We start from the raw sequence: 15426 nt of genomic DNA, 5'->3' as shown, positions 1-15426 counted from the left end.
CAAATGGATACGTTTCCATTTTTGTTCACATTTGTACCGGTCTGCCTCCATACAAAATGCCGTTCAGTGACTGAACTGAAGACATCCTGATGCATCCTGAACGGATTTCTCTCCATTCAGAATGCATGGGGATATGCCTGATCAGTTCTTTTCCGGTATACAGGTCCTTCTAAAAAAATTAGCATATTGTGATAAAGTTCATTATTTTCTGTAATGTACTGATAAACATTAGACTTTTATATATTTTAGATTCATTACACACAACTGAAGTAGTTCAAGCCTTTTATTGTTTTAATATTGATGATTTTGGCATACAGCTCATGAAAACCCAAAATTCCTATCTAAAAAAATTAGCATATTTCATCCGACCAATAAAAGAAAAGTGTTTTTAATACAAAAAAGTCAACCTTCAAATTATTATGTTCAGTTATGCACTCAAACTTGGTCGGGAATCCTTTTGCAGAAATGACTGCTTCAATGCAGCGTGGCATGGAGGCAATCAGCCTGTGGCACTGCTGAGGTGTTATGGAGGCCCAGGATGCTTCGATAGCGGCCTTAAGCTCATCCAGAGTGTTGGGTCTTGCGTCTCTCAACTTTCTCTTCCCAATATCCCACAGATTCTCTATGGGGTTCAGGTCAGGAGAGTTGGCAGGCCAATTGAGCACAGTAATACCATGGTCAGTAAACCATTTACCAGTGGTTTTGGCACTGTGAGCAGGTGCCAGGTCGTGCTGAAAAATTAAATCTTCATCTCCATAAAGCTTTTCAGCAAAAAAAAATAATTAAATCTTCATCTCCATAAAGCTTTTCAGCAGATGGAAGCATGAAGTGCTCCAAAATCTCCTGATAGCTAGCTGCATTGACCCTGCCCTTGATAAAACACAGTGGACCAACACCAGCAGCTGACATGGCACCCCAGACCATCACTGACTGTGGGTACTTGACACTGGACTTCAGGCATTTTGGCATTTCCCTCTCCCCAGTCTTCCTCCAGACTCTGGCACCTTGATTTCCGAATGACATGCAAAATTAGCTTTCATCCGAAAAAAGTACTTTGGACCACTGAACAACAGTCCAGTGCTGCTTCTCTGTAGCCCAGGTCAGGCGCTTGTGCCGTTGTTTCTGGTTCAAAAGTGGCTTGACCTGGGGAATGCGGCACCTGTAGCCCATTTCCTGCACACGCCTGTACACGGTGGCTCTGGATGTTTCTACTCCAGACTCAGTCCACTGCTTCCGCAGGTCCCCCAAGTTCTGGAATCGGTCCTTCTCCACAATCTTCCTCAGGGTCCGGTCACCTCTTCTCGTTGTGCAGCGTTTTCTGCCACACTTTTTCCTTCCCACAGACTTCCCACTGAGGTGCCTTGGTACAGCACTCTGGGAACAGCCTATTCGTTCAGAAATTTCTTTCTGTGTCTTACCCTCTTTCTTGAGGGTGTCAATGATGGCCTTCTGGACAGCAGTCAGGTCGGCAGTCTTACCCATGATTGCGGTTTTGAGTAATGAACCAGGCTGGGAGTTTTTAAAAGCCTCAGGAATCTTTTGCAGGTGTTTAGAGTTAATTAGTTGATTCAGATGATTAGGTTAATAGCTCGTTTAGAGAATTTATAGGAATTTGGGGTTTTCATGAGCTGTATGCCAAAATCATCAATATTAAAACAATAAAGGGCTTGAACTACTTCAGTTGGTGTGTAATGAATCTAAAATATATGAAAGTCTAATGTTTATCAGTACATTACAGAAAATAATGAACTTTATCGCAAAATGCTATTTTTTTTAGAAGGACCTGTAGAGCGCCTATGATGGAACTCAGTGCCGGAAAAGAAAAACGCTAGTGTGAAAGTATCCTTAAGCAAAAGTCTAAAGGTGCATGAGGATATATGAGGTAGGTACTGCTAATTGGCCAGGATCACTAAGGGCAAATCAGAAATTCAAAACTATTTTAAATTCAGATACATAGAACTTCCAAATGACACATGACCACTGCAGCCAATCACTAACTATAGCAGTGATGTGTTGACACTACTGTGGTCACCTTTGTGGCCAGTGACTGGCTGTAGCAGTCACATTTTGTGTCATTATGTCACAGCTTCAGCAGGAAGAAAAGAGACTAGATGGGTACCTGAGAAGGATCAGCATGGGAGCAGGTAATGTGAGCATTAAAGGAACTGTCCAGGAATTTATATTGATGGCCCATCCTCAGGATAGGCAATTATTATCTGATGCGCGGGGGTCTGACACCTTGCACCCTCAACCATCAGCTGTTCTAAAGTAGTTTTGGAAGTGTTGGAACAGCACAGCTAGTTGATGAAACTGGGTACTGCCACACTGCTCTCATTCATTAAAGGCCATCAATATAAACATTATTCCACCTACTTCTAATGGACCTCAAATGTCCTGTACGTAGTTAAAATGCTTCCATAAATTCTTCTATTGAATGGATGTTTGCATTGCAGGTGCTGATTGCCTAATGGGAATATACTTATTTGTTATCGGATACTATGATGTGAAATACAGAGGTGAATACAACAAGAATGCCCAGGCCTGGATGGACAGTACACAATGTCGGCTAGTTGGATCCTTAGCCATTCTCTCCACAGAAGTCTCAGTCTTACTTCTTACCTACCTAACTTTGGAAAAATATATTTGCATAGTGTACCCTTTTAGGTGTCTGAAACCAGGAAAATGCAGGACGATAACCATCTTAATACTTATTTGGATTCTCGGTTTTATTATAGCCTTCTTACCCCTCAGCAATGAACATATTTTCCACAACTATTATGGAACAAATGGAGTTTGTTTCCCACTACACTCGGAGCAACCAGAAACCACTGCAGCTCAGATATATTCAGTAATTATCTTCCTTGGTAAGTCTCTCAAAATATATTCTTCAATCTGCTGAATGAATAGATGTTCCTAGTTCATAATTCTAGAAAGATTGGTAAAAAAAAGAAAACTCAAAAACATTCAAAACATATTGTTAAAGAGAACCTGTCATTAGCATTGACATGTAGAGCTGATTAAATATTCTTACTGTGCATCCTCCAATTATTCCTAAACTGTCTTTGTCTATGCTCAAAAGTATTGTATTTATGTAAAAAAAACAACTTTGTGAAAATGTCTCTGACATCATGACCAGGTCCCTCATGAAGTCATCAGGTCGTTGTTCTGCCTGAGGAGAGTCATGAGTCATCTACCTGCTCTCTCGCCCATCTCGTTCTCCAAAACCTCCCCTCTGCCTCTCCTGTAACACCCATTTGTCTCCTGATGTCAGTGCCGGCCGAGAAAAATCTTGCAGAAGACTTCAATGCATGGCCACAATACAGGCCTGTGCAGGGAGCGCTTGAAGTCGAGGTGTATACACCTCCGCTCACTGCACATGGTCGTATCGTGGCAGTGCATAGAAGACTTCTGCGCAGGCGTTAGATTTCACTCAACCGACACTGACATCAGGAAACAGACTGACAGTGTGAGAGAGGTAGAGGGGGGATCTTGGAGAATGAGATGGCCGTGAGAGCGGGTAGATGCCTCATTACTCTCTTCAGAAAGAACGTCAGAGACTTTTTCAAAGTTGCTTTTTTTACATGAATACAATACTTTAGAGCAGGGATGCTCAACCTGCAGACCTCCAGCTGTTGCAAAACGACAACTCCCAGCATGCCCTGATAGCTGTAGGATGTGCAGGCATGCTGGGAGTTGTAGTGTTGCAACAGATGGGGGGCCACTGGTTGAGCATCCCTGCTTTAGAGCATAGACAAAGACAGTTTAGGAATGACTGGAGGATGCCCACTAAGAATATTTCATCAGCTCTATATGTCAATCCTGATAACAAGTTCCCTTTAAAGGTTTATGTTCATTGTGAACACTTAAGGCATATCGACAGGATATGCCGTAAATGTCCTTCTTTTGGGAACTGACCCTATCTTGGGAATGGGGCCCTGTTTTGTAGCCACTGTGACACATGCGCAGCTCACTCCATTTATTTCTATGGGGGGAGTTCTCAAAATAGCCAACCATGTGTATTCTGTTTATATGCCATAAATGTCTGAAATGGGATTACCTCTTTAATTTATACAGTCATGTGAAAAAATTAGGACACCCTTTGAAAGCATGTGGTTTTTTGGTAACATTTTTAATAAAAGGTTATTTCATCTCCGTTTCAACAATACAGAGAGATTAAAGTAATCCAACTAAACAAAGAAAACTGAAGAAAAGTCTTTTCAAGATCTTCTGTAAATGTCATTCTACAAAAATGCCTATTCTAACTGAGGAAAAAGATAGGACACCCTTGCCCCTAATAGCGAGTGTTACCTCCTTTGGCTGAAATAACTGCAGTGAGACGGTTCTTGTAGCCATCTACCAGTCTTCGACATCGGTCTGAGGAAATTTTACCCCACTCCTCAATGCAGAACTTTTTCAGCTGTGAGATGTTTGAGGGGTTTCTTGCACGTACAGCCCTTTTCAAGTCACCCCACAGCATCTCAATGGGATTCAAATCTGGACTTTGACTTGGCCATTCCAGGACTCTCCATTTCTTCTTTTTCAGCCAATCTTTGGTTGATTTACTAGTATGTTTTGGGTCATTGTCATGTTGCATGGTCCAGTTCCGCTTCAGCTTTAATTTTCTAACTGATGGTCTCACATGTTCTTCAAGCACCTTCTGATACACAGTAGAATTCATCGTGGATTCTATGATGGTGAGCTGACCAGGTCCTGCTGCAGCAAAGCAGCCCCAAACCATGACACTTCCACCTCCATGCTTCACAGTTGGTATGAGGTTCTTTTCTTGGAATGCTGTGTTTGGTTTACGCCAAACATGTCCTCTGCTGTTGTGTCCAAATAATTCAATTTTGGACTCATCTGTCCAAAGAACATTATTCCAGAAGTCCTGGTCTTTGTCAACTTTATCTCTGGCAAATGTCAGTCTGGCCTCGATGTTTCTCTTGGAAAGCAAAGGTTTCCTCCTTGCACACCTCCCATGCAAGTTAAACTTGTACAGTCTCTTTCTGATTGTAGAGGCATGTACTTCTACATCAACAGTAGCCAGAGCCTGCTGTAGTTCTCGAGATGACACTTTAGGGTTTTTGGAGACCTCTTTTAGCATCTTGCGGTCTGCTCTTGGGGTGAACTTGCTGGGGCGACCAGTCCTGGGCATGTTGGCAGTTGTTTTGAAAGCCCTCCACTTGTAGACTATCTTCCGGACAGTGGAATGGCTGATTTCAAAATCTTTTGAGATCTTTTTAAATCCCTTCCCAGACTCATAGGCTGCTACAATCTTTTTTCTGAAGTCCTCTGACAGCTCTTTTGCTCTCACCATGGTGCTCACTCTCACTTCAACAGTCAGGAGCACACCAAACTAAATGTCTGAGGTTTAAATAGGGCAAGCCTCATTCAACATGCAGAGTAACGATCTACTAATTATGTGCACCTGGTGTGATATACCTGTGTGAGATCTGAGCCAATTTAAGAGGGAATACATGTGAGGGTGTCCTATCTTTTTCCTCAGTTAGAATAGGCATTTTTGTAGAATGACATTTACAGAAGATCTTGAAAAGACTTTTCTTCAGTTTTCTTTGTTTAGTTGGATTACTTTAATCTCTCTGTATTGTTGAAACGGAGATGAAATAACCTTTTATTAAAAATGTTACAAAAAACCACATGCTTTCAAAGGGTGTCCTAATTTTTTCACATGACTGTATTGATGATTTTTATGTTAGCCCAAAATGCAGTAGAATCTGCAGGCAGCATGTTATAGAGCGGGAGGAGCTGAGCAGATTGATGTATGGTTAATGGGAAAAGATTCAGCAAAACGTATAATTTATAAATTTAAATCTCAGCACTTTCTGAATTCAGCTTTACACAGGGGGGGTCAGTTACCTCTGTATACACGCTTACACAGTGAATTTTATCAATCACTGATATGATGACCCCCGTGTACAACTAAAGTAAAAAATAGCAGTGATTTAGGTTGCTTTCACACAAGCGTTTTTGCTGGATCCAGCAGGGTTCAGCAAAAACCCTTCCATTACTGATAATACAACCATCTGTTATGGATGGATCTGGTTGTATTATCTTTAACATTGCCAAGACTGATCCGTCATGAACTCCACTAAAAGACAATGGTGGACGGATCTGTTTTCTATTGTGTCAGAGAAAACGGATCCGTCCCCATTGACTTGCATTGTGGGTCATGACGGATCCATTTTGCTCCGCATCCCAGGATGGAAAGCAAACCGCAGCATCTTGCGGTTTGCTCTCCGGTATGTTCTGTTACGTTTTGTCCTCATTAACAATGAATGGGGACAAAACGGAAGCGTTTTTTTCCGGTATTGTGACCCTATGACGGATCTCAATACCAGGAAATATTAACGCTACTGTGAAAGTAGCCTTAATTGTATAAATTGCAAGTTTTGCTGAATTTTTTCCCACAAAATTATATATCAATCTGCTCAGCTCCTCCAAGTGGATGCACAAATGCAAGACCCTTAAAAACACACTTTAATTCATATAATTAAAAAAATAAACCTAAAGTTTCCCAATACATTATTCTCATGATGGTCAATTTGAAACCTTATTTACTATACACCAGGATGGTATATACTATACACCAGGATGGTAACTCAGAGATGCATCAGCATAGGAACACTGGGGTGAAAAAAGCTTTCCCTGTGATGACCCTACAGTGTCCCTTAGCCCAGAGACGGCCTCTAAAGGTGGAGACTCTCTGTCCTCGTACCTATCCTGCTAACAACCCTAATTGGCCCTCATGGGTCCCTGTGCCCCAACACATTTACCCCACTTCTGGGATCCTCAGGGAGACAATATCTCATAAGGTGGCTGATTCAATATGCGCCACCGTCAGGGTTATACATAACAAAGGTATAGATACTTTTATAATATATATAGATAAATCAATATACTTCACCAGCAACCATTGATCATAGGGGGCGGTATTGGTAAGACATGACATCAAGATTAGATATAAACCAATCCCTAAAATGGAGATCCACCAGGTAATGATAGCCTATAAATGCGTGGACTCTCCCAAGCTAAACCAGGTTTCAGGTTCCATTAGTCTGTACAGAAATCTCTATATTCCAGTTCAATACTGCCACCTGCTGGCCTGAAATGGGAAATACTAATAATAAGCATGTAAGCCTAGTACAGACTCCGGCTCATTATTAGAACAGGGTGTTTCCCCCGCCAACTCAGACGCTGTGGTCACATTTGACCACGGAATCTGAGGGGTTAAATGCGGTCCGCGTAACCGCTGATTGTGGACATTAGCTTCGGGCGTATATGGCGCTTGCTACGCTCCAGAGCGGGCACCATCTTTAAACACCGAATATACACCATACATATACAGTGAATGTCGGGAAGGGGTTAAAAATAAAAGGAAAAGTAGTGTGGCTACAGCTATGGCTCTTGAGAGTAAATGAGCGCAAGATGCAGAGTGACTGGTTGTACTATTTACTATTATAATAAAGTCCACTGCGGCAGATTACTTTAATTGGATGATAAGCAGCCAGGGTAAAACCCCATTTACACCATAAATTGGGCTGATTATCAGAAACGAAAGTAAAAAAAAAAATCATCATTCTGTCAGCAGCTCATTGCTCTGCTGAAAAACAATTGTGGCAAACAGTTAAACTGTGTGGGGACGAACAATCATTGTAACGATCGTTTATTCCTATACAGAGGGGATGATTGCTGCATGTTAATGTAGCCATCCAGTAAGCACAGATGCGGAATGAACTTTTATATGAAACTTCAATTCTACCATTATTTTTTAGTTTTAATGGTGTTTACCCTGCGGTATAGGTGACATGATAGGGTCAGTATGATTACACTGATACCAAACTTTTTTTTGTTTTTTCTACTTTTGCAATATAACAATTCTATTTTTTCAATAATTTGTTTTTTGCATTGGCGCAATGAAAAACTTGTAACATCATTTTTTTTCTATAATAGAAAAATGTGTTGGGACTTGTTTATTTGTCCCCTTCAGGACCATGCCATTTTTTAAAATGCTTTTACTTATCCAAACCATTCTGAGATTGTTTTGTCATCACATGTTGCACTTTATGACAGTGGTAAATTTGAGTCAAAATATTTAATTTTTATTTATTAAAAAAACTACCAAATTTACAAAAAATTTAGAAAAAATCGCAATTTTCAAAATTTCTATTTCTCTGCCTTTAAAACAGATAGTAAAGCCTCCTAAAATAATTATTACTTTACATTTCCCATATGTCTACTTCATATTTGAATAATTTTGTAAATGACATTTTCTTTTTTTTGGGACGTTAGAAGGCTTAGATATTTAGAAGCAAATCTTAAAATTTTGAAGAAAATTTCCAAAACCCAATTTTAAGGACCAGTTCAGGTCTGAAGTCACTTTGTGGGGGCTTACATAATAGAAAACAGCAATAAATGGCCCCATTTTAAAAACTACACCCTCAAGGTATTCAAAACTGATTTTACAAACTTTGTTAACACTTTAGGTGCGCCACAAGAAAATGTAGATGAAATTTGCATATTTTCAATTTTAATCCATTCCAGTAACAAAGCAAGGGTTAACAGCCAAACAATACTCAATATTTATTACCCTGATTCTGTAGTTTACAGAAACACCCCATGTGTGGTCGAAAATTGCTGTATGGGCACACAGCAGGGCGCAGAAGCAAAGGAACGCCATATGGTTTTTGGAAGGCAGATTTCAATGGGATAATTTTAAGTTACCATGTCACATTTGAAGACCCCCTGATGCACCTCTAGAGTAGAAACTCCCAAAAATTGACCCCATTTTGGAAACTACGCGATAAGCTCGCAGTTTTGTTAATACTATTTTAGGGTACATATGATTTTTAGTTGCTCTATATTACACTTTTTGTCAGGCAGGTAACTAAAAATAGCTGTTTTGGCACAGTTTTTATTTTTTTATTTTTTTACAATGTTCATCTGACAGGTTAGATCATGTGCTATTTTTTTAGAGCAGGTTGTTCTACTTTTTGTGTTTTTTTTGTTTTAGTTTTACATAAAGCATAACATTTTTGGTGTCTCCATATTCTGAAAGCCATCGTTTTTTAGTTTTTTTGGGGGCGACTGTCTTATGTAGAGGCTCATTTTTTTTCGGTATGCGATGACGGTTTGATTGGTACTATTTTAGGGTGCATATTTTTTGGATGAGATGACAGTTTAATGGGTACTATTTTGGGGTGCGTATGACTTTTCGATTGCTCAGTATTACACTTTTTGTGATGTAAGGTGATAAAAAATGGCTTTTTTGACACCGTATTTTTCTTTTTTTTATGGTCTTCACCTGGGTTAGATCATGTGATATTTTTATATAACAGGTTGTTATGGACGCGGCGATACCTAATATGTATACTTTTTTTTATTTATCTAGGTTTTACACCATATTCTGAAGGCCATTGTTTTGTTTTACAGTTTAATTGGTACTATTTTAGGGGGCATACGCCTTTTTGATCGCTTGGTGTTGCACTTTTTATGATGCAAGATGACAAAAATGCGTTGTTTTAGCAGTTTTTATTTAATTTTTTTCTATGGCATTTAGGTGAGGGGATGAATCGTGATATTTTTATAGAGCCGGTCGTTACAGAAGCGGTAATACATAATATGTCTTTTTTTCTATTCTTTTCTTTTCTTTTTTTACAATTTTATGTGCTATATTTTGGGAAAGGGGCTATTTTTATTTTTTTTACTTGAAACTTTATTTATTTTTATAATGAAAAACACTTTTATGCTGACAGACTGCCTGTAAGACCCAGCCTAAGGGGATGGATCTCACAGGATTCTGTAGAAAGCAAGCCCCGATGCCTATGGAGGGTCCTTAAGGGGTTAAACTGATGTTATTTTGGGGTACATGCAACTTTTTGATCACTTTTTATTGCATGTTTTTGGGAAATGGAATCAACAAAAAACAGCAATTGATGTTTACGGCACAGAACAAATAATGCAATCATTTGATTGTACAGATCGTTATAGATGCGGCAATAATAATTATGTATAGTTTTGGGGGATTTATTTACGTAAATCAAATCATTTGTATGTGAAAAAAGTGTGCTTTTTATTTGGATTTTTATTTTTTTAAACAGTCCCCCCAGTAGATGACTTGAACCTGTGATCCTCTGATCGCCAACGTAATACACTGCAGTACTTGCAATTTCAATATTATGTCATCTGAAGTAAAATATGACAAATATGTCAGCACATTTGTACTTGAAACTGGCTGCTGAAGACATCTGTGTTGTCCCATCTGCATATGTGCCCACATTGCTGAGAAAAATGTTTTAATATATGCAAATGAGCCACTAGGAGCAACAGAGGCGTTGTCATTACACTTAGAGGCTCAGCTCTCTCTGCAACTTCAGCGCCCTTTGCACTTTGACTGATTTTGGCAAAGCAGTGAAAACATCATGACACCTGACCCCAGGGGCGTAGTGAGGGAGGCAGATGGGGCACGTGCCCTGGACGCAGAGGCTGGGGGGGCGCAGTTCTTTTGACTGCTGGGCAGTTCGTTTCCGTAGTGAAGCAGGGAGCCATCTGCTCCCTGCTTCACTGCAGAGACCCATATCAGATCCTCAGATCAGACCCCCATATCATCAGATCCTCAGATCAGACCCCCATATGAGATTCTCAGATCAGACCCCCATATCAGAGCTCCATGTCAGACTCTTATATCTGACCAAAGTAAATAAATTAACTTACCTTTCCTGATCCACCACTACTCTGCAGGTCCGGAGGTCTCTTCTGCAGTCACACTCCCTTGTTTTCTATGGGCCCACAATGCATTGTGACCTGACTGTGTACAGCGTCAGGTAATAGTGCGCACACTATGTCCTGACTCTGTATGCAGTCAGAACAGTGCATACCGGGCCGGAGAAGACCGGGGAGCAGTGAATACAGCAAGTGCTTGCAGCGCTACAGTCCCGCACCTCGTGCCTTTTACATACTAGTGAGCGCTTCCATAATTGAAGCGCTCACTAAGTATTTGCTTTATAAGACTCACTGCCATTCCCCCCATACACTTATGGGGAAGAAAATTGCATCTTATAAAGCGAAAAATATCTAGATATTAAATATCTAGAAATATAAAGCGGAATATAATCAGAACTGAATTACATAGTCAGCATTAAAAAGGGGTTTGGTGTTTTGTTTTTTATTATGGGGAAGACATTTTTATTTAGAAAGAATTGTAATAAAAGAGTCACCATCCATCTCACCAACTGTACCCGACTTAAGTGTTGGAAAAAGTGTAACAGGTGATTTATAAATATGTTGCTCATTCTGAACCATATTTCTCAATGTGCTTACACCAGAGAACTGTCATAAATACATTGATAAATCACTGCTTCCTCATTACAAAGCTGGTGCTTGTAGCCACCAATATGGGAAGCTAAGTACATAGGAGTTTATACAGTTATCATTTACTGTAATGGAAGCTTTGCATTGAGCTCCCCATAGTGGCTGCCACATGGAAATGCAGAAAGAGATCAGCACCACCCCACACACATCCTTCCCACCCAGTAGCAGTTGTGTGGTCTGCCTCTACTGAAAGTACACCACTGCATACAGTGACCCTAAATAAATGATGATTGTGCAGAGACTGGATGGTGGGGGGTTTATAAATACTGTGGACAGAGACATCAGTTTATAACCAGCACACCTTGACTCCCTGTTGATGTATCCAACACATGCTGTACTAGCAAGGGACTGCATATATGGTGTGCCAACATAAATCTCCAAACTCTTCCATTAATGTACTTTCACCAAACTTTCATAAATAAACATTCATCTTCAAGCTTTGTCTTGATCCCAGCAGGCTTTAGCATTAAACTGGCAGGCAAACTCACCTCTGCTATATCTTTACCTCACTCTGCTGTACTGACAAGCTGACTGCAGCACTTCACTTTTAAGTCGGACTTATCTTCAGCCGAGGAATAGGTTAGAATCCTGGCAGCTCCAACATGAAGTCTCAACCAACACAAACCAGAACTGCCCCACATTCTTCTGGTAGCAAGCAGGACTCGCCTACTTCTGCCTAAAAGGGGGGAGAACGGAATGGTGAGTTCCATTCTAAGATAGCTCTGCCAGAAATGCTGCCACCTGCTGTTGAACCAGGTAAATTACATTTATGACAGTTACATAGAAATATTATCATTGCACCATTTAAAGGACCTGGATAGAAATACACAGACATTCAGGTTAGCCCATTAGAGATAGTAGCAGGGTAAAGGAGTGTTACACTATGTGCCTTTTACATTACTGGTGTTATCTTCTTATATTGCAGAGGATCTTTTGGGTTCCAGGGTCTGGATGCAACTCACAGCTCTATATTCCCCACAGTTACAGCCCTACCACACCTTACTCCTACTAGCATACATATACAGTTATCCAACAATACTTGGAGCCAAAATTTTGCATATTTTACAATGTAGGTGATGTTACTTAGGCAGCCCACGCCTGGCGCTGCCCCGCTACTTTAGTCTGGGCATCTTTCCACTCACCCTGTGTCTGTCACAGTAACAGCATTCTGGCATAGGGCCCAGGTTGTAATCATTGAACCTCACTTCATTTAATCAGATCTGCTATATATGTTGTGCTATTTGTCTCACACACTACCTGAGCAATAATTTAACTACTTTGCTAGATCCTGGAAGGGTTCTATTATCTGCTTGTCTGCCAGTGTACCGACTTTCACTTGATTCCTGCATTCTGATCCTCTGCTGCCTGACCTGTGCTTGTTCGCCATACTGACCCTGAGCTGCCTGCCCTGACCTTCAGGTTTATTTTTCAGATTTGCACAAACTCTGCCTGCCCTGACCTCGGCCTGCTACTGACTACACATTTTGACTGATCCCTCTGTGGTCTCTAAGCCCTGTGGGTCAGCTGTCAACCATACTACGATTCCAGGAGGTAGCAGCCTTCTGTTTCCCTGCAACACAGTCCAGATTCGAATAGGGGTTAAAGGGTGAACTGCCAGGATAACAACCTGGTTAAGGCTACTTTCACACTAGCGTTCTGCTGTCCGCTCTTGAGCTCCGTTTGAAGGAGCTCACGAGCGGAGCAGAACGCTTCCGTCCAGCCCTGATGCAGTCTGAATGGATGCGGATCCGCTCAGACTGCATCAGTCTGGCGGCGTTCAGCCTCCGCTCCGCCCGCCTCCGCCCGCCTCCGCACGGCCAGGCGGACAGCTGAACGCTGCTTGCAGCGTTCAGCTGTCCGCCTGGCCGTGCGGAGGCGTGCGGATCCGTCCAGACTTACAATGTAAGTCAATGGTAACGGATCTGCTTGAAGATGACACCATATGGCTCAATCTTCAAGCGGATCCGTCCCCCATTGACTTTACATTGAAAGTCTGAACGGATCCGCTCAGGCTACTTTCGCACTTAGAAATTTTTCTAAGTTATTAATGCAGACGGATCTGTACTGAACGAAGCCTCCGTCTGCATTAATATGATCGGATCCGTTCAGAACGGATCCGATCAAGCGCAAGTGTGAAAGTAGCCTAACACATTAGTTCCACAGCCACTGATCGTTACAGTTTACTCAGGCCGTGGAATCCACTGACCCATCCTGAATAGGCCTGAAGGGGATGGATCCAAGAAATGAATCACCAACATTGATGCCAGTAGCACCTACTAGCTTATATGCATAATATCTCTGCCCACCTGAGTGCACTGACCGCTACTACTGCAGAGCCGCAACCTTAAGCCGCATCTAGTCTCTAGTGGTTCAAGCTTAATTCTATCACTTCCTCCTCTCTATGAAAAGGACCCTAAGTTTTGCTGAGGATTCATCAGTCAGTGCACAATACACTTCGAGCTTCAGCCACAGCAGTTTCTCACTAATTTGGCTGAGTAAGCCTTTGTGATCTCACTACTGACAGGAGATGCTCTCACCTGGGCTACCACACTTTGGGAGAGAAGTAATCCTCTGAAGGAGAAGGACAAATAGCATTGTAGAGCAGCACACTCAGACCTCTACGACCCCACCGGAATGCACCAGTCGAACCACGACCACAGATCCTCAGCAGTCCACCGAATAGACCAAAACAGGGGCAGAGCTGGAAATAACTTGGTCCTCGGACATGTTGGTGAGCACCGGAAGCTGTATACTTGCTTGTTTACATACTGACAGGCATTTCATTAGCACCAAGCAAACTGATTACTGGATAGCCATGATAAAAGCCTCCCAATCAAAGCAAAATGGGGGAGTGTTTTCCTGTTGCTGAAAAGGGGGCCAAATTAATTTATTAACATGATACACTGTGTACGCAGCTTGCTGTAGTTTTCGGTGAGCAGATGTCTGACACCTGCTTCTCTGACCAGCAGGAGCTTTCTGCCCCCTGCAGAGTCACCCACCTCCCACCATCTAAGCAACAAAAGCTGCAGCAGCGGCCAATTCAGTATCATAAACATGATGAAGACAATTTTCCATGTGCCACATCAGGCTGATGCAAATCTGCAAATGGAGATGTATCTCCTGAGCACCAAGCTCCATTGCTACCTTGACTCTGGCCTTTTGGCAAATACCGTGTTCCCTGACCCCATAAATTTCTGGGCTGTCAGATTGGGACATTGGCCCAGCTTGCCCAATATGCCATCTCTGTACTGTCTTGATAAGCCTCCAGTGTCATCTCGGAGAAGGATTTTAGCACCACAGGTGGCATCCTCAAACCCAAACAGACAAACTTGTCCTTCCCCTGTGTACACAAAATCACTTGTGTCAAAATAAATGAGATATGATTCCATGAAATCTAAAACATATGAGTTCTAGAAGTCCTCAGAGTTCAATATACCAATTTTCAGGCCAATTGGAGCACCTTTGATTCAGGTAGAATTGATTAGTACCCAAATTGAATTTTTTGACAAATTTGATGGATCGTACACGACGATTTCAAGAAATTGGCTCTTGGCTCACCTCTAATACCGACATTAAAAACCTGACTTACAGTACATCCAGCAGATCAACCCATGTTAAGCTCAATAGCCATTGTTCTTTGCCTGGTTTGACTGCATTTCCATGCATATCCAGGCTGATGCTCGCTCATTTGATCCTATGGACCAGGTAAAGGAGCCTCAGCACATCATCAACCCTGCCTTCATCATTTCTGTTGTTCCAATACAAACTGATGACATCGCTCCAGGGAAGACATACAGACGTGGACAAAATTGTTGGTACCCTTTGGTCAATGAAAGAAAAAGTCACAATGGTCACAGAAATAACTTTAATCTGACAAAAGTAATAATAAATTAAAATTCTATAAATGTTAACCAATGAAAGTCAGACATTGTTTTTCAACCATGCTTCAACAGAATTATGTAAAAAAATAAACTCATGAAACAGGCATGGACAAAAATGATGGTACCCCTAGAAAACACAGAACATAATGTGACCAAAGGG

General features: G+C 41.4%; 1 protein-coding gene across 1 annotated transcript in view; it reads left to right on the top strand.

Moving 5' to 3' along the window:
* The window catches only part of RXFP1 (relaxin family peptide receptor 1), a 433898-nt gene that overhangs the window by 378562 nt on the left and 39910 nt on the right, over positions 1–15426 (top strand). The window contains exon 16 of the mRNA XM_044297992.1: positions 2454–2864. Coding sequence (XP_044153927.1) covers positions 2454–2864 — 411 coding nt within the window. The remainder of the gene's footprint in view (positions 1–2453; positions 2865–15426) is intronic.

The sequence above is a fragment of the Bufo gargarizans genome, chromosome 1, assembly GCF_014858855.1.
Source record: "Bufo gargarizans isolate SCDJY-AF-19 chromosome 1, ASM1485885v1, whole genome shotgun sequence".
In the NCBI taxonomy this organism is placed as follows: Eukaryota; Metazoa; Chordata; class Amphibia; order Anura; family Bufonidae; genus Bufo; species Bufo gargarizans.
The sequence above is the reverse complement of the archived record's forward strand: the minus strand, read 5'-3'. Positions and strand labels throughout refer to the sequence as shown.